Genomic DNA, 27,633 nt, shown 5'->3' with positions numbered 1-27,633 from the left:
GCACTGGAGGGAGGGGAGCTGTGTCTATTTCTGGCCAGGCTGTCAGTGTCAGTATACTGGGAAACCACGCGCACCGCTCACAAGGAATGGAAGCGCGTCCCCGGGGGGTCACCGTGATTAGAGAGTAGAGGTCTATAGTCTGGGTGGCGATTGGAAAGTTGCAGCTAAAATGAACAGCAACATTTAGCAACAAACCACGATTAAAAAAACCTGTGTGAATTTTTTCTCTACATTACTTTTGACCAGATTTACAGAAACATTTTTTGAAATTTGTGATTTTTAAATTCAAATGTTAAATCTAAACCTAAATGTCTCATTTAAATACACGTCATCTAAATGGTAAATGTTAAATTTAAATGTTACATTTTAAATCCAATGTCACATTTTCAATTGAAATCTAAATGTTAAATGCAAACTCTAAATGGTACATTTGCATATTAGCTAAATATTTAGTTTCACCATTGACATTTAGATTTAACATTTTATATTTACCATTTATATTTAACATTTAGATTAAGATATATTTAACATTTAAGATTAATATTTAACATTATAGATTTAACAATGGCATATTTTCACAAGAGAAAAAAACATCACAAATTTCACAAATATTGCTGTTATTCTAGTCAAAAGAAACAAATTTAAAAAAAAAAAAAAAAAAAAAAAAACATACGTTTTTCAAACAGGGTCTGTTGCTAAATGTTGCAAAAAGTTGCTGTTTATTTTAGCATGCGCAGCTTTAAAATTTGCACCCCATACTGTAGATCAGTAAACAACAGAAATCTGTGGGAAGAGACCAGGGATGTCAAACTCATTTTCAGGGGCCATGTGGATCAATATGATCTCAAGTGGGTCACAGATTTTAGGTAACAAAAAGAAGAATTTTAACATAATTGTGCAAGATTTTCTAATATCAGTCCCTGCTGAAACTTCACTTAAAACATTCTTGATTCTGTAACCAAATTTTGAAAATCACCTTCTCAGTTCAATGACCATGATCACTGCCATACACTCATAGTTTAGGTTGAAAATCATCACACTGCAATACTTTCATGCTTCAGCAACAAATGTTTAAAACTAGAGATGCATGATTTTGGATTTTTGGCCCATTTCCCATATTTTGCAACGCATTTGGCCAGTTACCGATAACAATATTTTCCCCCTAAACATTGCACAGATCAACAAAGTGGAATTAACATACATAATTCATCTGCATATTCTTTATCATGTTGGTCCACTGGAAAATTATTCCTCGTGCAAAATAGGAAAAATGCTTCAACCATGTTACGTAACAATCATAGTGATTCATGACAATTGTTTTAAACCAATCAATTAAGATACTTGCAAACTTAAAACAGTTACCTACTTAAATGTATTTGAGGGTAAAAACTGCATTTTTACATGATCCACGCATTCCGTGTCAGAGCTATAGCCTTCTTGACAAAATATATCAATTTTGAAATCGGTATGGTCAGGGGTAGTGGGTGGTCCAATAACTGAAGGGTTAGTGGTTCGAATCCCACTCTATCCCAGTCATTGTCGTTGTTCTTTACCCACATTGCCTTGTATGAACTGTGCATTAATGTTGACGCTGGCCAGAGGGAGTGTTGGCATGAATTGGCAGCTATGCGTCTGTCAGTATACCTCAGGGTAGCTGTGGCTACAATGTAGCTTACCACCATCAAAAATGGTTTATGTATTGCGCTTTGAGTCTCTTCGAAAAAAGTGCTATATAAATCCAAACCATTATCATTAAAATCAGTGAATAATTCTACACACAAGATGGCCGATACTTAATTTTAAAGCCAATATCGGCCGATTTCGTCAATGTGCCGATAATATCGTGCACCACTATATAAATCCAACATGTGTAAAAAAACAAAAAAAAACAAAACAAAGCCCAACCTGATAAAGTCTTCTGTTCAACCTTTCGGCTTTTTCTATCACTAGTTTATGGTTGAGTAGAAACCACAGTGCAAAAAATAATCTTAATTTCCATTGTTTAATGGTCACAGTCGAAGCACATAATATTAATAATAAAAAAGAATATATACATTGATAGTTTAAAACACACACACACGCACCTACAGCCTAAGCATGCTCCCAGCATTTAATAAAAAATAAAAAGCCACATTTAAAATAAAAAAGGGAGTAAAGTGCATGACGGAAGTCCCTGTACAGACATTTCTGATAGGCTGCAGAGACGCTTCACTTGCCAGTCACAGGCACACTCCTAAAACGTGTACAAAATAAACAATTTAAAAAAAAAAAAAAAATGTTCACACCCATTTACGTTTCACTACTCAGTCTCACACACACACGATAAAAAAAAAATAAAAAAAAAACATTTATGTTTCCTAAAATATCAAAATTCACATGAAAGGCCTTTTACATCCCCATTAGAGCAGAGCAGGAAACCCTCAAATATACACCGTCTCTCAGCCCCTGGACATTCCTACAAAGCATTACATACATCGGTCAACAAAACGTAGACGCAGTGGCATCAAAACTTGTGGAGGGATGTGACGGAGACAAGCTTAAATCAATTTTTACGAAGCAGGTTTGACGTGAAAACGGAGCTCGGAGCCGATCACTGTGCAGGTCAGATTTGGTCGACTTACTGAGGTATCACGTAGTCCTAAAAAAACAACAACAAAAAAACTGTTTTCTTCTTCTTCTGTTTGCAATTCATTTGAACCACAAATCTGTATCATCTGTGGGTCAACCTGAGATCGATGTGCACTGTATCTTAATGTAACCAGTCTCCAGTCCAGCATGTGTATTGGATTGATTTACCGGTAGTTGTAGTTCCAGATGTTAATTACATAGATACATTCTGTTAAACATGAGGTTCAGTGATGGCGATCAGGTAACGCAGATTGGGAAATATCAGCACTGTTGTACAGCGTGGGTGGAAGCGGGCGTACCGTGTAAAACCAACACGCCGTGTGCTTCCGGTGGATTGACTGTGCTGATTACTAACGGCTGCCTTCTGAAAGTGTTGCTTTCTCTTTGCTCGGTTAGCTGGAACCTTCATCGCCTCGTCACTGCGGTTTTAAATATCACAGATTTAACGATGGCTCTTGGTAGATCAGCGGGGAACGGAAAGAACTCACAGGAACCACTAAGTACCGTAAACTCTTTAAGGCAGGAGGCATTGGTTTCATTTGCTGAATGAATTCAAGATCCACAATTGACTTGTGTATGTCGTCTCTCACGAACACACACAAAGAGAAATCACATTGTGTTGTAAGGAGTACTAACAGCTTGCTTCTTAAGGCGCGTCAGAGGGTGAGTTCTTCCATATTGCTGCCTTGTTGTCATGAGTGTAGGCCCTGTTGTTGAGTGTTGGGTATCATGGTCTGCGTTTGAATGTGTTCCTCTCTGTGGGCTCTTGTTTGATGCTGACGAGCTTTCCGCTGACGTTTCTCCAGAATTAGAAAGCTTCCCTGCGTCGACTGAAAGGACTTCTGGCTGCCGGCAGGCTGAGGAAGGCGCGCGGTGTACCCGCTGCTTCTTGGACTCGTCACTAACTGTGTGGACTGGAGTCTGTGCCAGTGGTGGCGCGACTGCAGAGCGGCTAAACTCCCACTCGCTCAGGTCATTGGCCAGCGACTCCAAGCAGCCCAGTTTGGCCAGAGAGGCAGAGCGCTTCATCAGGGACGGGGGCGTCAGACCCGCCTGACGGATCCTGGCCTCCACTTCTCTCACTCTCTTCTGGATGCTTCTGCCTGGCCTCGGAGCAGCCCTTGATGCTTGGCCCACACTCTTTGCCTTGTTGGTCAGCTGCTGCAGAAAAGTCCCCAGCTCACACAGACTCACCCACATCTCCCTCATGATGACATCACTACCAGAGGGCCCCACAACTGAACAGTCCCAGTCCGTGGCTGAATCTAGCTCCGTCACACCTTCCAAGCATAGAAAGTTGACGGAGGCAAAGGGAGATGGGACGGAGGAGTGGAACGAGGTAGAGAGCAGTCGGACATCAGCAGGCTGGAATTTTGGTCCTTTTGTGCTTTTTTCCAGAGCTCCTCCAGACCCAACCTCCAAATGAACATCCTTCTTCTCCTCCTCTTCCTCCACCACAGTACTCTCTATGGACACCTGTGGACAACCTGATGCGTCCTGAGGGTTGGACAGCATCACAGCGTGGATGCTGTGTGGACGCCACTGAGAGTAGGAGGGACTAGGGGAGGGATGAGGGGGAGAAGAGGACGGTGACGGCGTCTCAGGTTCTTGTTTCAGTTTTTGCTCGAGCTGCTGTGTGACGCGCCGCACCGACCCCCGGGTCCAGTCGCTGTAGAGGCGAGCAGGCTCCTCCTCCTCTTTGTTTCTTGCATCCTCTTTTCCACTCTCGGCTTCCTTCTGTAATAAAACATCTCTGTCCTCCACTTCCTGCATCGGGTTTTTCACTTCCTGTTCTAGATCTGCGTGAGACTCTTTTTGGCTGAGAGCTGGCGTCTCTGACTTCAGTCCTGTGACCAGCACAGGCACGTCAATTTCCTATAAAAGAAGAGACTACATGAAAAATAACTCTGTTTAAATTGTAGCTTTAACATATATAAATATATAAAATATAGCACGTTTTGAACGACACTGACTGCATTCACTACATATAAATTCAAACACTTTCATCTTTTATAAGATACATTCAGGCTAAACTGATAAAAGGCAGAGGGCAAACTACTATACACATTGGCCACTAGGAGGAGTGCTTCAACAACAAAGGCAGGAAGGAGAAATAAGTTACTTAGAGTTTGAACACATTAATTTTAAGGCCTAAAAAAATTCACATAAAAGTTTAATCGGTTCCCAAAAACGCAAGACAAGTAGCCATAAGTTTGGCCTTGAACTTTTTGTGACAGTAGTGTTTTTTTTAATATATCTGTTTACATTAATAATTTCACATTAGTTTTTATAGTTTCCTCTGTAACACTTTAGTTGAAGTTTTATACATAAAGGCTGACATTGCGCTGTCATTATTATGACATGACACCCGTCATTAGCAGGAATAAGGTGTCATGAAGGCTGTCATTAAGCTCGTTTTCGTTACCCTAACCTTAACCCAAACCCTACCAAACCCTATCCCAAACCGTAACCATTTCTGAGAACGGTTGCACAAGTTGGAATTGTCTTCCAGTCACTGCTCGCGACTGTTCCACCTTTACAGCTTTTACAAAAAAGCTAAAAAAAAATTGCTTGGTTGGTTGTTAAAAAATGTATATATTATGTCCATGTCTGTGTGTATACTGTGTCTATGTCGTCATTGTCTTAAATGTATGAGGACTACGAATGGAAAGTAGCTCATGGCTAAATCTGGCAAAAAGTATTGCACTGATGTTCATTAATGTGCACTGTCCTCTCCAAATAAACAAAATAAATAAACCCTACCGAATCCCAGTAGATCCCTCCACCTAACCCAAAAAATGCCAACATAGCTCCAAACGTGACAAAATTTAGCAAACAACACTTAATGACAGCTTTCATGACACCTTATTAATGCTAATAACAGCGCAATATCAGCCTTCTGTATAAATCTTCAAGTAAAGTGTGGCCTATTTTCTCATATCTCTAAGTTACCTTTGCTTTCTCCTCCTTCCCTTCACTGTTGGCAACTTCCTGCAGTGGTGCTTGAGTCTCTTTGTCACAGTTCTTCAGAGCCTGTTGACTCATTCCCTTGAATTTCTCCCTGGCACTGAAAAAGTTAATGTGATCTGCACTGTGGCCAAACAACATGGCGTTGTCGGGTAAAATGGCACTGGGATAGTTGATCAAATCGTTAGCTGAAGGTGGTGGAGACGAACCACACATCTGATGGTCACAGTCTGCTTTCATAATGAGCCCGGGTGTAGACGGGCAGTCCGGCGGGACCTGTTCTGTGCTCACGGACACAGACTCAGGCACCAACACCAGCAGCGGTTTGGTCACAGGCAGAGTCGAGGATACCCCCTGCAGCTTGTTGACCTCGTGTGCGCAGCCTAGAGTGGGGGAGGGAGTGGGAGAGAGGCTTTGGAGGGACGGAGGTGGGTGGGGTTGGCCCATAGACACACTTTGTGCTACAGTCACCAGGTCTGTTTTTGGAGGCCCGGGCACCACAGTGGCCGCCCTGGTCTGAAAGAGCCGAGGTGATGAGGTCAGCTTTGCAGAGTCGCAGAGGCCGTTAGAGAGCGACGCAGACACAGAACCAGCTGCTGACCGAGGACGAGTGATGGTCGGCTGATGACTGCTTCTGTCTACAGCAGGAGAAGGAGCTTCAGCTGCAGTAGAGGAGCCGAGCTGAGTGGACTTGATGCCAGTGTCGGGCTGACTGGTGGAGTGTGTGGATTTGCCAGTGTTTGCAGAATTTGCCAATGATTCCAGTAACTCTTTTACCGATGGACTGGGCATGCCGCTGACCTGGTTGTGGGGGTCTGAGCGGCCCAGGCTGAAGGGTTGGGATTTAGAGAGTGGCTCATGGTGCTCGGAGAGGTCGCTGTCAGAGTGAGAGCGCCACAGTTTGTTGTGCCTCTGTTTGCTGCAGGAAAACAAAAAAAGAAAAAAATGTAATTTTAACAGTTTTATTTCGTTGACCCAAACAATAAAAGTCTGTGAACAAATAGGATTCAGTCGCATCTACCTCCAATTCAAATGTCCTTTTAAACACCACGCAAAACCTTTGATAATAACCAGAGGTGTAAAGAGTACTGACATATCCTACTCAAATAGAAGTACTGTTACTTGATTGAATTTGTACTCAAGTACAAATATAAGTAAAAAGTACAAATAAAAAGTAGCTCAATTAAATAGTACTCAAAGTAAAAGTTATTAGTTACTTTCACCCCCCATGTTTATTTTTGGTGATAAATCTTGCCATGGTTCCCTTGCATTCAGTAAACATCTCATGTATAAACTTAAAAAGGAAGAGATGAAATTTTGCACAATTGGAACTTAATTTATTTATTTCCACAAAGGCGTCTGTATAAAATAAAAGGTATGTCAAAGTGTACAATTCTTTTTAAAAAATAAAATAACACCAATGAATTAAATTCAAAATAAATAAAAAAATATCAGGCTCCAAGTATAGCTACATTGATGAACTCTAAAACTGATAAAATACCAGCAATCAATGCTGTTTTGGTGCCGTGCATTACGTTTAATCTGTTTGGTCGGCTATGATGTGATGCATTTGATTGTTGTCTGGTGTTTTCATTTTCTGTAGTTTTGCAATATTCGTTGATCATTTATAAAAAAAAATATATATATATGTAATTTACTCAGTAACAGTTAGGTGTAGAAATGTAATGAATTACTTTACTTCTTTAAAAACATTTAAAAAATAATTATATTTAGAAATAATACTCCAAAAAGTGCAAGTACTCATAAAGGAAGTCAATTACAGTAACATGAGTCCATTACTATCACCTCTGATAATAACCTCATCCATCATCCATGTGTATGTACTCACCTGGCCATGAGAATGCCCTGATACTCCTCCAGCTGTCTCATGAAAGAAGGGTTGGGCATGGTGACAGTTCGACGCTCCTTAACGTAGTCGAAGGCTTTTGTCAAATCCCAGCCGTAATCCTTCATGGCGTATGCGATCACTGTGGCAGCAGAACGACTTATACCCATTTTACAGTGCACCAGACACTTTGAACCAGCTTTCCTGACGTAGACAAACGAAACGAGGATACAAATATGTCAAACAGCGAATCCCCATGAATGAAGAACGAAATAAAGGAGAGGAGGAAACATGGAGTTTTCAATTAAAACAAGAGCACTCAGAGAGAGCAAACCTCTGCCAAGCACTAAATGTTCTCTTTGTCAGATATTGGCAGTTTTGTGGATCAGTGAATCCTATCATTTACACTAACTAAACTGGAATAAATGTCTATCACTTATTAGACATATCAAGATTTCAGTTTTGGCAATATCAAAAATTACAATATCGGCTACATCCATATATTTTTATTTTATTGCTTATTTTGTATAAAAATGCTCATTTCAGTCACATGTGCTGTCACTTAGAGGAGAAAAAGCCAAAAGTGGCATATTTTGTGCAACTGTTAATAAATGTGCCTGTGTGGCATTTTACATCAGCAAATTCAACCCACAATTGTCTTCCTGGTAAGAATTTGAGTAAAAAATATTGAGATTTATATAATATACTGCCATTTTGAGGAAAAAATATCGCGATATGAATTTTGGCCCATATCGACCAGCCCTATTCCTCATTAATAATGATACAGTGGGTCCAAATGTATGGGCACCCACTTTTCTTTTTGTAAAAATCGCAATAAAATGCACAATCCAAATCCAATCTGGATGAAACTCTATGGAGGTAATTGAGGAACCAACCCATTTATAAAGAACCAATATATTTTTGAAATTAGCCAATGATGATAACGATTTTTCGAATTTTAAAACTGATCCAGAATCTGTATATTAATCCGGATCCACGGCTAAAGTTGAATGGAATCTTCAATGGTGTAAGGCCTACCTCTGGTTATGATTTTGACAAAATCCGTTAAGTACATTTGATGTAATGCTGCTCACAGTTAAACAAATATTAGCTCTTTGGTGAAGGTAAGAAAACAAACTTACTTGGCTCTTGATATAAACTTGTAGGTCTCATTCCAATACGCGAGTAGATCAGTGGCCTCCTCGTCATACACCCGGATGTTGTGGTACTCGAAGACACCAGGGAAGAAGTTATCAATTTCCCTCGTTACATTCAGGATATACTGAACTCTGAGTGACAAGGAAGGCAGGAAGGAGAGGAAGAATCAGACAATGGCAGAGATGACTCAGTGTGTAACTAAATTAAATTAATTCCTCTTAGGAGTCTTCCCACAGGAATACTTTATCTTCTCTCTGACTTGAGAACATTGTGTACTGATTCTTGGGTTTGTTTGTGTTACTTGGGCCCTCCTTACCCACTATTCTGCAGCTCTTCCAGATTGGATGCATTCCACTCAGAACCCTGTAGGAAAACAAAAGCATTCCTCAGATCTGTTCAGTGCTTTCCACACAGCTTCCATAACGCTTGAATCCCATGGCAAGAGCTCTCAAGAACAAACAGAAGCAAAGCACCTTAAAATTGGGATGAACTTCAGGTTACACACACCAAGCTCACTAGTTATCAGGTTGCTAAAAACAAACAATGTAAAACTGTTGTTAAAGGGCGTTGTCTAAGGACCCACCAAGAAGACGTGCTCAAAGATCTCGGTTGGACTGTCCATCTGTCCCAGAATGATAATCATCTCATTGTCAATAAACTCTTTGAACTCCCGTAGGTTGCATGTCATGTGCATTTCCAGTTCTGTTCGGATCTACGTATTAGTCAGGGGGGAAAAAGAGAAAAACAAGAGGCAAACGCTTTGAAGAAGTCTCTTATGTGTAATGTTTTTCAACATTTGTTACGTTTGATGAACAACCTTTAATTTTCCACTGGGCCACACACTCACCTCTTTACACGTCACATTCTCCAGATCTTTCTGCATCATGATTCCCCTCAGGCTGGTTTTGATCTGACGTTCTGTCAACTCTCTCTCCGTGGGCCTGTGTACACGAAAGAGCACAAAGAAGTTAACAACTGCATAACTACAGCTATCTTGTTAAATATTTAAACATGGGAATAATTGAGCAAAGAATCAAATCGTTGCTACTAATGAATGCACCTTATTAAAAAAAAAAAAAATACTTTTTTATGTTGGAAATTATAGATGGTAAACAAGGCTTGACCATTTCAATCCAACTGTGTGAAAGGCATTTACAAAAATGTCCTTTAAGCAATAGTGCGGTGAACATTAGTTCAGTACAATTCAGTAATGACACATTTCTAACTACTTATAAATACATGTTTATTTTATATATTTATTATTTTATATAATATATAAAATATTGTATATGTAATATATTTTATATAATAAAATATTGTATATGTAATATATTTTATATAATAAAATATTATATGAAATAAATAAATAAAAGTAACAACATTCACACATTAATCACAGTGAGTATAACACCATTGTTTTTTATTACCATTACAGAGACACGTCTTAATTGTATTTTGGAAGTTTATTAAAAAAAAAAAAAACTAGGAGTGGAAATCTTTAGGCACCTCACGAGTCGATGCGGATCATAGGGAATGCGATTAGATTATGAATTGATGCACTTTTTGCGCAGCATTTCTTTGTTTCTCACCGTGACCACCAATTGCTGTTTTTACAAAAACATAGCAATTTTATTCAGACAGGAGATAAATGTACCTTTTATTAAACCAGCAGAGGACATTTGTAAACTGTTCAGTTAGAACTGCATGCTAAAGATCCAAAGTAGCAGCATTCTTACACAATGAACAAAAAGGGCTGCTCTAAATGATAGATTATGTACTGTTTATTATATATAAACTTAATAAGCAGCTCAAACAATATAGTGCTTTTAAAACATCAGTTTATCTATTAAAATAACCTTCTACAGAATTTCTTGAAACTTGCCCTTTAAATAAACGATTATTGGAAATGTATGAATTGATTATTGATTACTATGTCTGAATGACGATGCATCGATTATTTCTCCCACATTATAAAGAACATTAGATAACATCTTAGGACTTGTAAAGTGTATTTGTTACAAAAGGAAAAATTTATGAATGGCAGTAGTCATACAGTATAATAACATAAAACAGTGTTTCTCAAATGGGGGTACGTGTACCACTAGGGGTATACAATGGCCCTACAGGGGGTACTTGAGAGAGAGAGTGGAAAATTAACAAATGCAAGCATTAAAATAATCGGGGTTTATCATGTTTATGTTTAGTTAAGTTAAAAATAATCATAATGATGAAACGATTTTGATTAGAGCATAACTAAACTACGGTAAATAACTAAAAATACGAGGGTCAGTTTTAGTCCTACACCAGGTGGGAGAGGACCAGAAATTATAAAAACTAAATAAATATATCTATTTAGGGGGCACTAAATGCTGTATCATTCAACCTATTTACAAAATCTGACTCTTTAAAATGTGTGTTATCACTCATTCCTTCATCATGCTCTATAGTTGTTTTAAGAGCATTCTGAGGAAAATGTGTTAGTCAGACAAAAGGGGGTACTTGGATTCAGAAATAAGAGAAAGGGGAAACTTGAGCTCCAAAAAAAGTTTAAGAACCACTGCTACAAAGGATGGATGCTGGATATAAACCTGTAGAAACCAGTAGCACAAAGAAGAGATTTAAAGTGTCCTCATTGTGTGCTCTTACACTTCAGAGAACAGCACAGGCGAATCGGCCCGGTGTGACTGCACATCCTGCATGGCGTTCCACTCGTTGATGCGGGCCTGGTCTGAGCACATTCTGCTTTGATAGTAACTGACCCATGTGAGAAACAAGCTGCCTGGAAAATAGTTGTGGCAACGAGCCACCTCGCACGCTTTGTGCAGAGACTGGAGAGCCGACCTGGAAGTGAGATCAACCGAGGAAAAACAAACAATACAAAAGATGAGAAAAAGAAATTAAAGCAACATGATGAAGTGTGATTAAAGCAGTGGGACTTACCACATGGCTTGAACAGAAACAGGTTTGAATACATGCACTCTGTTAACAGTTGACACACTGAATCCCCTGAAAGTAAGATGGGAGAAAGCAAAGCAGTGTGAGGATGATATTATAATAAAGGTTAACATTCTACTAACGATAACTCGTCTGTTTGGTTTAAAAAGCATGTTGGATAAATTCTTACCCATCTCCATCCAGATGTATTAAGGTGTCGCTCCATAAAGGCAAAACCAGCCCTACAGAACACGAGCTAGAGAGATAACAAAAACAACAGGGTTGGGGTAAATTACATTTTAAAATTACAAATACATCTTCAATTATCCATGTTCAATTACTTTTACCAGCATTTTGTTTTTAATTACAATTAAAATTACAATGATTATTTTTCCCCTGAAAGTCAAATACAATCGTTTTCAATTACTAAAGTTCATTTACAATTGAATCAAAATTACTAAGCCTTTAATAAATAAGCAAATAAATCATTTTGACCCATATATTAAATCAGCTGTAAAATACACTAAAAAATATTACCTATCATCTAATTTGTTCTTCATCTCTTGGTTACCTTGTTAGGGTTCCTTATCCAACAAAATATTAGTACTAATATTTTTGGTGTGAGCGTCTGAGCCTTTTTTGGGTCAGTAAGTATATCCCTAGATTTCAATGTATTTATTTTTTTAAATGGTAAAATGATCTTCAATAGAACTGACATGTAAACTTGATATTAAACATGTTTTAATAATTGCTAACTACGCATGTCTAAACCATAGAACTACAACACGGTTCTGAAGTTTTGTGTTTAATTACATAATTACAATGTAAATGACAGTTTTTATAGAATGTTCATGCCAATTACAATTACAAAGTAAATTATCTGAACACAATTAGAATTAAATTACGATTACAACAGTAATTGCAATTATAATTGACATCAACCCTGCCTTAATGTTACTAAAAGTGCGCAGCCTCTTAAAGCCTGATTGCGTGTGAGCCTCTCACCCATCCAAAGGACTGAAATCCATCCCCAGCACCACGCTCTCCTCTGTGTCCTGTCGGCCATTAGTGGAAACCACCACCATGTAACGTGTGCCCTGAAGATGGACGCTCTCCAAACGGACCGCCTGATGCAGAAATGCAAACCCAGATGATGATCCGACAGTTAATCAAAAAAAATAAAAAAAACACAATCATTCTAAGCTACGACACCCACCAGCTTGATGTTGTCCTCTGGTCTGAGGAGAGTAAACATGGTTTGCAGGTGTTGCTGGATGTCACCTGGTGAGCACAGAGAAGTTACGTTAATATAAACGGGAAAGCTCATTGACCACAGGGATTGTGAGAAACCATCGGCCTCACCTGCATGTTTGCTTCGCAACTGGGAGAAGCGAGAGGCAGACGAAGGGGAGGCACCATTTCCACGAGGTAAGAAGAGAGCAGCTCCTTTTACTGTCAGGAAACTTTCACTGATGCTGCAGACAAACAAAAAAACAAATAAAATGAAAGATTCATTTAGAACCCCATTTTGAAGTGGCTATGCAGCTTTATTCATGTTAATGTAAAGCTCAAACATCTAAGGCAGGGGTGTCAAACTCATTTTAGGTCAGGGGCTAAATATGGACCAGTTTGATCTCAAGTGGGCCGCAGATTATAAGAAAGAAAACAAAAAATTTCAACAATAATGTGCCCTACTTTGCACTTCCACCTTTGAATAATAAGTAAAGTATATAAGGCACCTCCAATATCTGAGCAGTGAGATATTTCAGTCCCTGCAGGAGCTTCACCTAAAAATACTTGATTTTGTGCTTCATTTTTATTTAATTTGGGGAAATTTTGTGAAATAATTGAGCAAAGTTGAAGGATTTTGGAAAAATTGAGCATCTTTGACCAATTTAACTTTTAGAAATGACTGCCATCATGTGATATAAGAGTGGGAAAAATGTGAGAGCTGGAAAATATTGCAAAGTTTCATTAAATTTGTGTATTTGAAGGGACTGCAATATATACAATTCAATTAGTTGTAATTTACACATTGATTCATGTTCTTTGCCTATTTTTTTTACTTTCTAGAATCTGTGACCAATGACACTAATTATAACCCACTCTTTAAAAAAGGCACTCAAATAAATCTGATTATTTCTAGGCAACTTGTGGTCCAGGGGCCACATGTCGCCCTCTGACTAACTTTTGGGAGACCTCCAGAATAAAGCACACAAAATAAATCCAACATCATACAAACATTAGAGAAAAATACACAAAATGACAACACACACACAAAATTACAATATAATGTATAAAAGGACAATAGAAATACACAAAAATAATAACAAAAACACACAGAAATAACAGGAAACATAAAAAAAAATATGCAGAAATGATGCCAAAAACATAAAAAAAATAAGAGAAAACCCACACAAAACAAAAACAAACAAAATGAAATACAAAACATACAAAATAACACACAAAAGGACAACAAAAATACACAAATTTACTTAAAACAAACAGTAACCCAAAAACCCAACAAATTCATGTTGCAATTCAACAACATGAATTACAACAAATGTATGTTGTTGTAAATCAACATGAATTTTAAAAAACTGTAAAATGTGCCCAGAAAGAACTCATAAGGACACATCAAAGCATTCAGTAGAAGCCTCTGAGGAAGACTGACAGGAGACAGTAGAAACATGTCAGGAGATCAATGCAAATTTCCTGAAGAAAGTTGTCAAAATAAATGAAATCTTAACATATGTAAAAAATAAAATTAAAAAAAAAAAAAAAACACAGAAAACAACCACAAAACACACTAATGCTTTGTTGTTTCCTGTATTAATGCTCTGATTGTCATGAATGTTACACATTCACAATATTTCAACTTATGCGCCTATAAAATCTATGATCATCCCCATATGATGAGAAAAAAAAATTCTACATTTGACATTCACAGCTTTATGAATGACTCACTGATTATTATGGTTTAATTGTTTGTTTGAAAGCGCCAGAAGAAGGCATGAGAGCTACAACGTTGTGTAACCGGGTCTACCGCCTTAAGGGAAAATTATCTGCCAAGTCAGCAAACACCTGACACCTACTGTATTTCCAGTAAAAGCAAAAACAACAACAAGGAAAACGGGTAGAGCAATAAACAGAGAGCATTAGAGAACAAGTGAATGGAGAACCATGGCTGCACAGATTGTTGATCAATTGTGGTTTCAGTTTTTAGATGAGTTACTCTAGCGCTATGAATTCGCTGCTATGGAAAAACATCTGCAAGGTGCTGAAAAATATTTGTGAGACTTCATCTGTAGACAGATGATTATTGCAAGCAGATACTCAACCTGCTGCAATTTGCTGTTTTTAGATAGTCTGTGTGGCTACTTTTACACTAGATGCACTGATGTTTGCTCTTAAATCTCTTTATTCTTGCTCACTAACCCATGTTATTGATCCAGATGACTAAAATATCCTAAGACTGCATTAAAAGGCAAGACAGTTGCACGTACAACTTGATGAAAATCCGAACAACTCCTCTGTTGTTCTCTCTGAATTGAACCAATATTATTGTAAAATACTAAAAATCAGAAACACACTCCAATAGTAAAGACAAATCTCACCCTCACTTCCAGAACTCCATTCCATTGCTATTGTTTAAGATGATGTCAGACACTAAAGCAGCATCTGACCTCTAAAGCTCGACTGGCACAGAAATCACAATTTCATGAGCTGAAGTTGCCAGTGGAATTTTGCTGGAATGTTTTGTTTGATTTGAATTAAATATTGAAACCTAAACCGACTCAATGTGTTGAAATATTATGGGCACTATTAGCATTTTCAATAAAAGTGCAATGCCATTAAAAAGGCTGCTCCATTAATGACATTGAGACTGCAGAAAAACAAAGGATATATGGCTCGTAATTTAACCACAGCTTTATCGTCTTGTTGCTGCTGTGCTACCAGTAGGAAAAATTATTTGGCAATACCTCATGAATACTCAATTAAAAAAAAACAAACCACGCTCTCTAAGAAAAGCTGCATAATTTGTTTTGTGACTTTGAACATGGTCAAAGTTTTAGAAAAAGCATAAGGTCTTTCATTTAAATCTGAGAAGCAGATCTCTAAATATCCATTAATCAATACTCTATCATGGAAAAAATACATTATGTTAAGGTACAGTATCAGAACAGTTTTTCAGGAAATGTACTTTGATCTATTCTTCAGAGGTGTCTGCTGATCGCTTTGATGTTTTCTTGACTTCAACGTAATAATTCCGGCAAGTTATTTACTTTGATCTAAAAAAAAAAAAAATATCAAAGCCATCAGCAGACGCCTCTGAAGAAGACTGGCAGTTGACAGTTGAAACATGACATGAGATCAAAGTCAATTTCCTGAAAAACTGTTAAAAATATTAGTCAAAAAGAAGACAAAAAAAACTTGCTGGAATTAGGCTTTCTTTTAACACTTTAGCTGATAGGTAATGAGCTTGAAATTGACAGCAGAACATTCTTCTTAAAAGTTGAAGTTTGTGGATTTATTCATATAAAGAAAACCCTGATACCTTTAGATTGATGTAAATAATAAACCTACAAAAAAGCATAGCTATTAAACACATCTATACTTTGCATTATTCTATGATCTTTAAAATATCCCAAAATGTAAAGCTTGCACATTTTTTCTCCCTCAAAGAAAGTGTTTCACTCTCATCCTGTAGTTTAATAAAACTCAAAAGTTACACCACTCACAAAGAAAATGTGTGTACGTGTTGCAAAGTCACAGTCAAATCAGACAACAAGCGACCCTGATTTCCATCACAAATGGAAATGTGCGAGGCAAAAGTTTTGATTGCCAAATAATGACTGGGTTCACCTAAAATTGGTATCGACTGACAACTGAAACTGGAAAGGGTCACATGATAAAACACTGACTATTCTTTTTAATCACGGCTTTGTGCCCAGACTGTTTCTTTAATCAACTGCGATATGACTCCCCTCTTAGTCGGACAGTCCAGTTCTTCTTCTACGACACAAAATGACGCACACAAACTGGTTACCACAGCAACACATTCATAAAGAACAGCCAAGAAACCTCTAATAGTTTTGAGAGGATTTCAGGAATTTAACCTATAATTAAAAAGCAGAGTCTGCCAAAGGATAATAGAGGCAATCACAGGTAGCTTATAAAACAAATAAACAGTACTCAAGAGCAGGAAATTGTCAATCACCAGTGGACTGAAACCAGTTGGATAAGCAGCTGACTGAAACCAGATAAACCAGATTACTACCTGCAACAAGGGGCTATGATCACTTAAGTCAGAGTTGTACAGAAACGTGACGATTTATTATTGTTTGTCTCATGTGGGGAAAAAAAAAAGACATTTCTCCCCAAGTTTGTGTGGGTCAGGTCAACGTCAAAGGTCAGGAACAGCCACACATCCAAGGTGTTTCTCTTTGACTTTTTTGTAAATAATATTTAGTCATAATCTGAAATGCTTACAGTACAGCTCACCCGGGGTTTCCACTGGATACGTCTCCGCTGCGCCACGGCACCGATCCGCTATTTCCCCGCTGTCCGCCGTTCGGTGATTTACACCGGTTGCGTTTTGAGTGCGCCGCGGTGCGCTCCCGTTGAACGACTGTGACGTCACGAGTTCTCACGATATTTATATAATCGAGCGAGAACGCGGTTAAATGTATGTGTTCTAAATGCAACAATAAACAGGTCAGTGTTCCTAACAAAGGAGTACAAGAAGGTTGGACTCTCTGGATTTGTTATAGCCACGTTTTTTAGCAACATCCAACAGAGAAGAGATAAAACTGCACCAGTAAAACATGAACTAAATCAAAGTTGCTGCAGTTTCCAGTACAGTTACAGTATGAGAGGAATCAATATTGTGGATGTGAATTTGTTTTTACACATTATGACGTTTTGGTGATGTATTTACTTGAAATATAATCTGAAGTGCTTTATTTTGAAAAGTTAACCAGATATTTTATTTCGGAGTACGTGCTTAATTTCTTGTTTAGCTTCATTTGCTCTGTGCTGATTGATGCGTCATGCTCCAGTATCCGCCAGAAATAGAAGCCCTGCGTATATCTGGCGGAGGGCACCGGACTACCGCATCTGGGAAGGAGCAGACACACACCGCAGCGGACCCAGTGGAAATTAACACAGACTAAAGTGGAAACCTATCAGCTCCGGTGACGCGGCAGTGACGTAACGCAGCGAAGCCGCATCCAGTGGAAACTGGGGGTTTTATTTCTGTACTGTTATCTTGACCAATATCTGTGTGCTTGCTATTTGTGTCTTTGGCTGCTGTAATATGTGAATTTCCCAACTGTGTGACAAAATAAAGTATAATCTAATAAAGCATGGGTGTCAAATATGGACAAGTTTGATCTGAAGTGGGCCGCAGACGTTTGGAACCGAACAATTTCCACATAAGTGCTGCTTTGCATTGCCATGTAACAATGATTTAAAAAAAAAAGTAAATAAGGCAGCATAAATTGAGGATTGAAGATTTTGGAAACATTAGGTTTCTCTCAAAATTTCAGAGTAAAAATGACTTCCATCCAACACATTCCGTGTTATCCAAGCATGGGAAAACTGCCAACCCTGGCAAATATTGAGTTTCATTGAATTTGTGACAAATTCAATGAAACTCCACTTGAATAATTGTAAAGTTCTACTTCCAAATGAATCAGTTGAAATGTGTTTTTTTATTTAACATAGATATGCCAATATTTATGTTTGGATATGATACAGTGATTTCAAGTTACCCCCAATTTCTGCCTAATTTTAATTCCCCATTAAATGCTTCCATTTTTTTTTTAAATTGCCAAAATTCCAGAGCTTAAGTTCCAGTGGAAAATTGACAGATATTTTACACCCCTTTGCAAACCTACCGAGATATCCACAACTAAATTATTTGGTCTTATACACTTTTACATTTTAACTTTCCCCTGCAGGCCGATTTGGATGTTTTAAAGGGCCGGATTTGGCCCCCAGGCCTTGAGTTTGACACATGTGATCTAAAGTTTGTAAAGATAAACTGTCAAAACCGAGTTACCTTCTTGGCTGAGAGCGGCGGTCATCTTCCCCGCTACCAGACTCCTGCACAAGAGAAAACGGGAAACATATGATTAACACAAAAAAGGCATACATACAGTATAACAATGAAAATAATCATTTGAGCAGAATGTTGGATGATGGAGGAGCAGCGTTCAGTTTATACGCTCCTCATCTGTGGAACAAATTCCCAGAAAACTGCATGTCGGCTCAAACATTTATATTCAACACTGTTTCATGAAATAGTCACTATTTAATTTGGTTGATTTTGTTTTAAACATTTAGATTTTTCCTCTTTTTTAAATTGTAATTTTTTATGGTGTGCTAGCTCTACTGTGATGCTTGTTTTATGTTTTATTTGTAAAGCCCTTTGAATTGTCCTATACATGAAAAACATCATATACAAATAAACCTGACTTGATGTTATAAGGCACAAGGTTATCACGTGAGGAAAATGTCATTCATCCTCAAGTTCAGACTTTATAACCACTGTCATAAAGGAGCATGCAAAAAAAAAAAAAATAGGTGTAAATTTATAACATAACATCACTGTACATATTCTGTTGAAGCAAAGTTATTACTGTTAAAAAAAAAAAAAAAAAACGATCATGAGAAACAAAGTAGATCAGATTCTATCTTCTATCAATCTCAGTCATACAGAGATTAAACAAACACCCCAAAAACACAAATATTATTGACCACATTTTACTTTGTAGGTGTATAAGAATCAACTCCATTGTTACATGCTCCAAGTAAAATGTCACAACGCGTCACAGAGGCAAAAAAGTAAATCGCCGTAATGCAGAGATTAATGCCTGTCTTCATGGGTAGATAAACTCATCATCTACATATAGTGTGCAAACTCAACTAGCTTTGAGTGATTGATTGGTGATGGGAAACTGACTAAATTCACACAGAACGACTTCGGTATAGATCGTGCAAGATAAATAGCATGTTTTCTGTAATCTAGAGTGATTATTATGGTTGCTAAACATTATTTACATCTTCCTATGTTCTAACATGGTGTGGGTGATGGGCCACTGATAAGATGCCAGTTCAAGGTAATGAATGTAGTGGTTAGTGCTCGACTTTTCCTGGCCAGAGTAAACAAAAAAAAAAAGCTTCCACCGCAGCCTGACCAGCTGAAGAGCAGCAGGAATATTTCAAACCAGTCTCACTCATACACTGATGAACACTTCATGTAAAGCAAGTGATTGTGGAAAAAAAATGTCAAAAGATACAGTATATGCTACATCAATTAGGTCATTTAAGGATTAAATGCATGTTCCAATTGCATTATATTACAAAATCTGTGCTGAAAAAAAGTATTGCATGGGCCAATAATACTTGAAGATGAGTCTTAATTATGATTTAAGCCATAGGGGCTGCCATCTTGAATGAAATGCAAAGCATGATGGGATGTTCTGGGCAACCTGCCTCTTCCGAGCCTATTCATGGCTTTTTTTGTCTTAAAACAGATTTTAAAACGTGCATATAGTTTTTCAATGTTTTATCATTTTAGAGGAAATAATTCAGGTTTAATTTTGTGCGTTTGTGTCAATAATCATAATTTTTTTTTATTTTACCTGTGGCTTCTTCAAACATTCCAAAAATATAACTGCCTTTATCAACATTTCCATCATCAAATACTTTTTTTCATGTAACATCAGCGTGTATGCTCATAATCTGACTTTATTCAAAGCAAGGCATGACATTAATCTGTCCTCCATGTCAGCTACAATATGCACACATTACATCTTTCTAAAGTCACGTGTTATTGCGATTTGACACCAGATTTCTAAAAACAGCTGGGGAGGGGCTTTTTGATTAAGAATGAGCCAACCAGAGGCAGTAAACAAATTAATTAAAAGTTTTAAATGTTTATTAGCAGCTGGAGTGACTACTATAAAATTAAAAAGACAGAAAATCAACAATCTTTACTATTAAAAGTCTGGTTTTTCGATGCTAACGCACTCTGGCTTTGTTTGGATTCAGATGCACCCAAAGTTTTGCATGTATGAAAAAGGTGAGCTTTATCTAAACGCTTATGGAAATGTTAAGTATGGAGGCTAAGGGCAAAGCTGCAGAATGAAGATCCACTTTAATCACAGCCTTAGCCAGCTTTAATTTTGTCAAACAATAATTTCTGTCAACAAAATCTTTTCAACTGACTAAAACTTGACTAAGATAATGATAATATACAATATTTTTGGCCAGTAAAAAGGACAAAAAAATGCATCTGGAAAAACACCCTTGCTTTTAGTTTAACTCTGGATTTATTACTTTGGATTAGGCCTGGCCAATATATCAAGATTTCTACTTTGGCAATGTATTGCCTATAATGGTATATTTTATTTTACAGTATAGCTTATTTTTGCATCGGAAAATTTAACACAATTCTCTGTTTGATGAGACTTTAAGTTAAAAACGTTGAGATTCGTATCGCATATCGCCATTTTTAGAAAAAATAATGTGTTTTGGTTCTTATCGCCTGTCCCTGCTTTGGGTATGACTTTTTCAAATTGATCGGAATATAATTTATTCAAAAAAACTACAACCAAAATTTTAATGCATCAATAATTAGAACTAATTGCAATATCTTGTTGCATGATATTTTGTCCCACCTTTATAAATACGGCAATTAGAAATATGCTCTGCAAGAAGATGAACCGTACCATAATCATTAACAGATAAAACCACGTTAAAATAATTTTAGTTATCTACAGGAGGTAACTTTTTTTCACAACAGAAGGAATGTGAAGTTTAATTACAAAAAAGTGAGCACATTTGGTCTATTTTCAGTGCACGTGGTGTAAAATATTCAGATCACAGTAAACCTCCACTATAGTGCAATTCAAATATAATGTGTGTGTGTGTAAGCTTGCAGACATCTCATGACAGACTGCACTAGATATTTACGAGCGAGCGCATCACATGACAACGAGACACAGGAAACCATGCATGTGTCTGTGCGGCCTTTGTGTGCAGGCATGCAATTTACAATCTTGAAAGCATATTTCCACAAGGAAACGCTTCAAATCCATCAGCAGCCCGGCCCGCTTCTTTGTGCCGAGTTACACAACTGGTGAGGCAAAGACTGTCCCGTGTGGGGTCCCATCATTTCGCACTCATACACACCCACAGAAATTAACAAAACCCAGCAACACAAATGTCACCACACAGGGTTCTTTTTAATCCGTACTGTCCTTACTGATCAGTTCCCTTAGATCAGAGATGAGACACTTATTTCAAAATGTGAATGATCTGAGGTTTTTGTGTATTCTTGCAGTTATGTGTATTTTTGTTGTCATTTTGTACCATTTATCAACTTGTGTGATCGTTGTTGTTTTGTGGAATTTGTGGCAATTTTGTTAATTTCTGTTCTCATTTTGTGTATTTTCCTCTTATTTTTGTGTCATCATCTTGTGTGTTTGTTGGAATATGTTGTATAATTTTTGTTGTCTTTTGTGTATGTCAGTCATTTTGTGTATATTTTGGTCATTTTGTCTATTTGTATATCATTTTGTGTGTTGCAGACTCATTTTATGTATTCATGGAATCATTTTGTGTGTTTACTTTGGGGGATGAACAACATTAATCCTGTTTGCTGCATTTATTTATTTTTAAAAATCAATTATTTGGAGTTGCTCTGAATGACAGATTATTCCCGTATAATGTGTTTGTGTACAATGTCGGTTATCATAATTCTTACCTCCAGAACTGTTTTTTACAAAAAATATAAAACAGTTTTACATCAACCTAAAAGCAGTGTGAGATTTAGGATGCAGCCATGATGGAATATCATTTCTTTCTGAACTAATTTACTTTTCTCCAGAGTTCAATAAAAAGGGAAATGACAGAGCCGCTCTTATCTTTGTGTGCCATATGCTTAGCAACCAGACAATAGCTAGGTTTTATGGTCATGAGGGGCAGATACTAAAACTGATGCTGCAAACTTTAAAAGACAATCATTTTTGTAATGAGAATGTTAGTGGTCTGGTGGTCAGCAATTTATAACAAACTGCTTCATTGGGTGTTGTTAAGATATTCAGTATTATAAATCCTGAGAGACATGTTCGCTGTGTACGGACAAATAAAAAAGATTTCTATGATGGAATAAACAGGGGGATGAATCTGCTAGGATATTAGGCAATACAATGGCATACTCCATACTATGCACTACAAACTCGATGAGTATATACTGTCTACTTCTATATACTACAAGTATGTTTAGGATGATGGCCGTTCCCACTAAAGTATATTTCCAAGTTTCCTTAGATGCATTTCAAACCTACGACAACAAAAACCTGAAGCACACTGAGGCTAAATATATCTGTTGATTCTCCACCTTTACTTTGAAAGTTCTGAAAACATTTAAAGAGAGAAAGTGACCAAGTAGAATATCAACATGTGGTCATTTGATCCACCATTATACTACTGAGTAAACTTCCTGACAACTTCAAAACAAGAGCCCCAATTACAAAATCATTAAAAAAAAAAACTAATGGAAGACAAGAAGGGATGCTTTTGTTTTGAAAAGGTGATGTTTGACTTTTAGCTTGAAGCCAATCCCAGGACCATTTGACATTCCGCATACTTCAAAAATGTCCCAAAATAGTATACATCCGGGTATGTCTTGCATACTATCAAATGTGAATGGACTACATACTAATTTTGACATAAGATTTAGTATGAGTAGTACATTGGTATTAGGGCTGGGCAAGATATATTGAGTTTTCTATTTGGCGATATGGAAAATGACTCGCCTATATTGATATATATATATATATATATTTTTTTTTTTTTTTTTTTTTATAGCTTATTTTATATTAAAATACTTGTTTTAGGAATCACCACTTTCACTACTTCTCAGTAAACTGCTGAGTACGTCCTAACCTAGATCTTCCCCTTAACATGCCACACACTACAGAACTCACTCACACATGCTGTCCCTTAGAGGAGAAAAAGTCAAACGCAGAACATATTTTGCAGCCGTTTGTTAATAAATGTGCCTGTGTGGCATTTTGCATCAGCAAATTTAACCCTGAATTGTCTTTCTGGTTAGACGTTGAGTCAAAAATTTAGATTTTTTTTCCTTCTTTTTTTTCTCCTTTTTTCATGAAAAAAAAAAAAAAGTATTGAAATTCATATCGTACATCGCCATTTTGAGAAAAAATATCAAGATATGAGTTTTGACCCATATCGCTCAGCCCTAGTTAGTATGCCATTTTGAACACAGCCATTGACTTGTTGCTGTTCTTGTATTTGTTCTGAAGGATCAAGATCAACCTCCTTCATCATTTACTATCAGAAGACAAACACAGGGCTTTAAAAAAGTGAGCATAATAATTTACAGCTTAATTAGTTACACCTGTTCTACTGTGCAAACTGCAAATAACATTGGCAGCAATTTAATGTATTCAGCTTCATGTATGAAAACACAGTGATAGCATGCACCAGCAGAATTTTGACTGAATTTGAAATGCCTTTAAACACACTGGGCCAGTTTTGTCAGCAAATAATGGGAAACTGAGCCAACACTTTACATAAACAAGACGGAATTGGAACAAAGATGGGTAACGGTTCCTATAATTTGACGAGTGTCAAATGTCAAAACTCTGCAGCAACATTTCAGTTGTATTGACAGAAATTGTCTTCAACCACGGCTCAAGTCGTGAGACAGGTTAGTTTTACCCTACTGGTGATGTGTTGTTGCAATAGCAATCTTGCAATAGTTTTGGTCAACTTCTGACTAAAAGGATTGCTGGTTGATTCTGAAGCTTTTTGTGTGTGAATGGGTGAATGTAGCACTTTGGAAAAATAAAAAAAATAAATGAATAGATTTTGGCAGCCCTTTTTAACTCATGATGTTTCCAGCAAGATTTTGAATCTACACTATTTTTTGCAAGAGTCAGTCAGCCAGCTGGACAGATGTAGGAGATGGTTTGTGTTTCGCTGAGTTAGGCCTAGGCAATATATCGAGAATCAAGTTATTTCGAGATTCCAGTTTTGGCGATATATAATAATTTACGATACTGCCTATATCAATATATATTTATTTTGTAGGTTATTTTGAATTAAAATACTCATTTTATGCTGCTTTCACTACTTCTCAGAAGAACAGCATGAAAAGCACAGTTGAGTTCTAAGTGTACCCTAACCCAGACCTTCCCCTAAACAAGCAACACTGCAGAACTCACTCACACATGCTGTCCCTTTTAGAACAAAAAGCCAATAGTGGCACATATTGTGGAGCAGTTTGGGCTTGTGTGGAATTTTGCATTAGCATTTTTAACCCAGAAATGTTTTTCTTTCTAGTAAGACTTTATTGAGTGAAAAATATCGAGATTTATATCATTTATTGCCATTTTGAGAGAAAATATTGAGCTATGAATTTTGGTCCATATCGCCCAGCTCTGGGCTGAGTGAACGTTCATGTTTGTTGTTGGACTAGAAAGCCAATTGTTACCTGGATTTGCATGGACCAACTCCCTTCGGAGGTCAAAGTGTAATGCAGACAGATTGGAAGTATGTGTGCAAACCAAAATGGAGACCAGTGGATGAATCAATGTGACAAATAAAAACAAGACAAAGAGAGGAGACGCATGCCGAGACAGCTAACAATAGTAATCTACGCGTAAAGGACTAGTTTCATGTGAGGGGATGTATTTAAGGCACTTGTCTGTGCATGTACAGATGGAGTGCCAAATGTAAAATCTCAGTCACCGCTTCATAGCCGACATATTTTGTGTATTTAGCTCACTTTCCTCACATTTAGGTCATTTTTCTCTCATTTGAGACATATATTTTTCTAAAAAAGCATGTTCTAAATACATGTTAAAAATGTGTACACATGAAAAATAAATATATTAAATGTAAATTTTAAATGTTGGCTTTACACTTGCAAGCTATTTAACATTTAAATTTAGATTTAACTCTTAGATTTACATTTAACTTCATGTTTAACATTTAGATTCAATATCAAACATTTAAATGTAACATCTAACACTTAGATTTAATATTTAACATTTAGATTTAACATGGCAAATATAATACATTTCACAAATATTGCTGTAAATCTGGTCAAAAGAAACACTTTTTTTTAGATGTGGTTGAGGTGTGCGTAATTACAATAGGTGCCCCAAATGCACAGATGTACGATAACACCAACAAGAAAATTACTTTACACTGAATGTAGATAATATATTGACTTTTCAAAGTGACAATTGAACCCCATAGACAGGTGTAGTTTAGTATTTGAAACATTACGTAGCTGCTATAATTAAAAAAAAATAGGATGAGCAGTTGTAGTTCACGCATGCGCAGGAATACAAAGGCTAGGCACTTGATGACAGTCGGCAGCCAACAAAAAGACGTGGAAACGATGCTTTAATGCGGTTATGGACGGGTCGCACACGGTGCGAGAATGATGTTAGTGGGGGAGAGGTTCGATTAAAAATTTAAAAAAACGCTCTTACCGAAACACAGGGACTGGAGCTGGTGCTGGGGGTCGGCGAACGCTGCACGGTAACCAGCGCCATTCAACGGCCGGGAAGCGGACATCTGCGGGGAAGCGACGGCGGTGAGACGGGCATAGTGGTCCAGACCCTGGGACCACCCAGCTGGAGCCGACTAATGGACCGTCTCGTCTCTGTCTGTCTTTCTTTCTTTCTGACCGCGGACTGTTTGACTACTCCCCGGCTGTTTCCGCTGTCAGCACCACCTACGCATGCGCAGTTGCCACCAGTTTGTCAATTCCGATTAACCGTGTGAGTGCTGGGAGGATACTGCGCGCGCGTCTTTGTATGCGTAGTGTGTGCTGCTTTAGGAAAACAATGGTGTAAAAAAAAAAAAAAAAGTTGTACTTTTAAAGGAATTTCAGGCTTACTGAACTACAAAATAACACATAATTTAGTTTTTGAAAATAATCTGTTGTCTTATTTATAAAAGAGAAAACGGACTAATAAATAAATGGATAACTTGTGAGGGTGAGGTACCCTTAGGGCAGTATTTTTCAACCTTGGGGTCGGGACCCCATGTGGGGGTCGCATGAAATTGATTAAAATTACTGTTTTTTTAAATTATTTTTCTTTTATCAAATTAAAACAACACACAATCTTAAACAACTGTATTCTATACTTTTATTTTGTCAATTTAGTTATTATTCTTATTATTATTATTATTATTATTATTATTATAATATCATAAAGTGCAGTATAAAAATATATGTGCTGGCACAACTTTGTAATACAGTATAACAAATTTGATCAAAAACTCATTATTGATATCAAATTGGGGTCATTATCTAAAAAAGTTTGGGAATCACTTTGTTAGAGTGATTGTTGTTATTTATTTGTGCGTTTTATTTGTTTTTTATTTCTTGCTTCGTGATATTGTAGCACACAATTTCCATTATACATCATTGTTCAGTGAATAAATGCCTTCTTTCCAACAAAACATATTCCATGCAGTTCGAGTTCTTTTAAAAATGTGTAATCACAATGTTCTTTATTTTCTGTACGTTGCATTGCTTCTCATTGACAAAAAATGTTTAATGGCGTAGAAGTTGAACTGAAGCCTTTTTTTATTCAAATATTTAGCAAGAGTCTTTTGTTCAAAAACAAAACAAAAAGCCAACTTAAAGCTTTAAAGCCTGTAGACATACGGCCTGAGGGGAAAATTATCAATTTATCAGAAACCACAATCTCAGATTTTTGTCGTCAGCTCACGTCAAAGCAATACGTGCAGGTCTGCACTATGCACAGATGCATAATATAACCTACCATTTGCACACATAACTACTGCTGCTGAAAAATCTGGTTTCTGATTCTATTTTTTCCATATACAAAACCCTGATAATCAGAGTCAAATATGAAAACCTTTTTTTCTCACGTCACGTGACACGTCATCTTATTTTTCTCTGCTCTGCTTTTTATCTTTATATGCCCATCAAATTGCTTATTGTCATCCCTATATACACCGATTAATCTGTCTGCGTTTTGATTACTCTATCTGTATCAAAAGGGATTATAAAC

At 37.1% G+C, this 27,633-nt stretch overlaps 1 protein-coding gene across 1 annotated transcript; it reads right to left on the bottom strand.

Annotated features, from left to right (window-relative positions):
* Positions 1-2,078: 2,078 nt before the first annotated feature.
* Positions 2,079-26,139, bottom strand: ssh2b (slingshot protein phosphatase 2b). The gene is made up of 15 exons (XM_028467138.1): positions 26,077-26,139; positions 18,600-18,643; positions 12,896-13,008; positions 12,750-12,814; positions 12,539-12,660; positions 11,724-11,789; positions 11,540-11,605; positions 11,246-11,440; positions 9,447-9,540; positions 9,183-9,311; positions 8,916-8,962; positions 8,584-8,730; positions 7,445-7,645; positions 5,581-6,514; positions 2,079-4,503 (listed from the first exon to the last, which is right to left on the bottom strand). Exons 1-15 carry the CDS (start codon positions 26,137-26,139, stop codon positions 3,238-3,240), a joined length of 3,552 nt encoding a protein of 1,183 aa, XP_028322939.1. The 3' UTR covers positions 2,079-3,237.
* Between the last annotated feature and the right edge of the window lie 1,494 nt (positions 26,140-27,633).

Source organism: Gouania willdenowi, chromosome 14 (assembly GCF_900634775.1).
Source record: "Gouania willdenowi chromosome 14, fGouWil2.1, whole genome shotgun sequence".
NCBI lineage: Eukaryota > Metazoa > Chordata > Actinopteri > Blenniiformes > Gobiesocidae > Gouania > Gouania willdenowi.
This window is presented reverse-complemented; position numbering and strand designations above follow the sequence as displayed.

Bases quoted from the DNA above. Each gene is read 5' to 3' on its own strand.
- ssh2b (XM_028467138.1), bottom strand. From the start codon at position 26,139: ATGGCGCTGGTTACCGTGCAGCGTTCGCCGACCCCCAGCACCAGCTCC. The intron at 8,731-8,915 runs GTAAGGAGGGCC...CTTGTCACTCAG, and splicing joins GAAGAGCTGCAGAATAGTGG to AGTTCAGTATATCCTGAATG. The intron at 7,646-8,583 runs GTAAGTTTGTTT...TGTCTACGTCAG, and splicing joins AAGTTTATATCAAGAGCCAA to GAAAGCTGGTTCAAAGTGTC.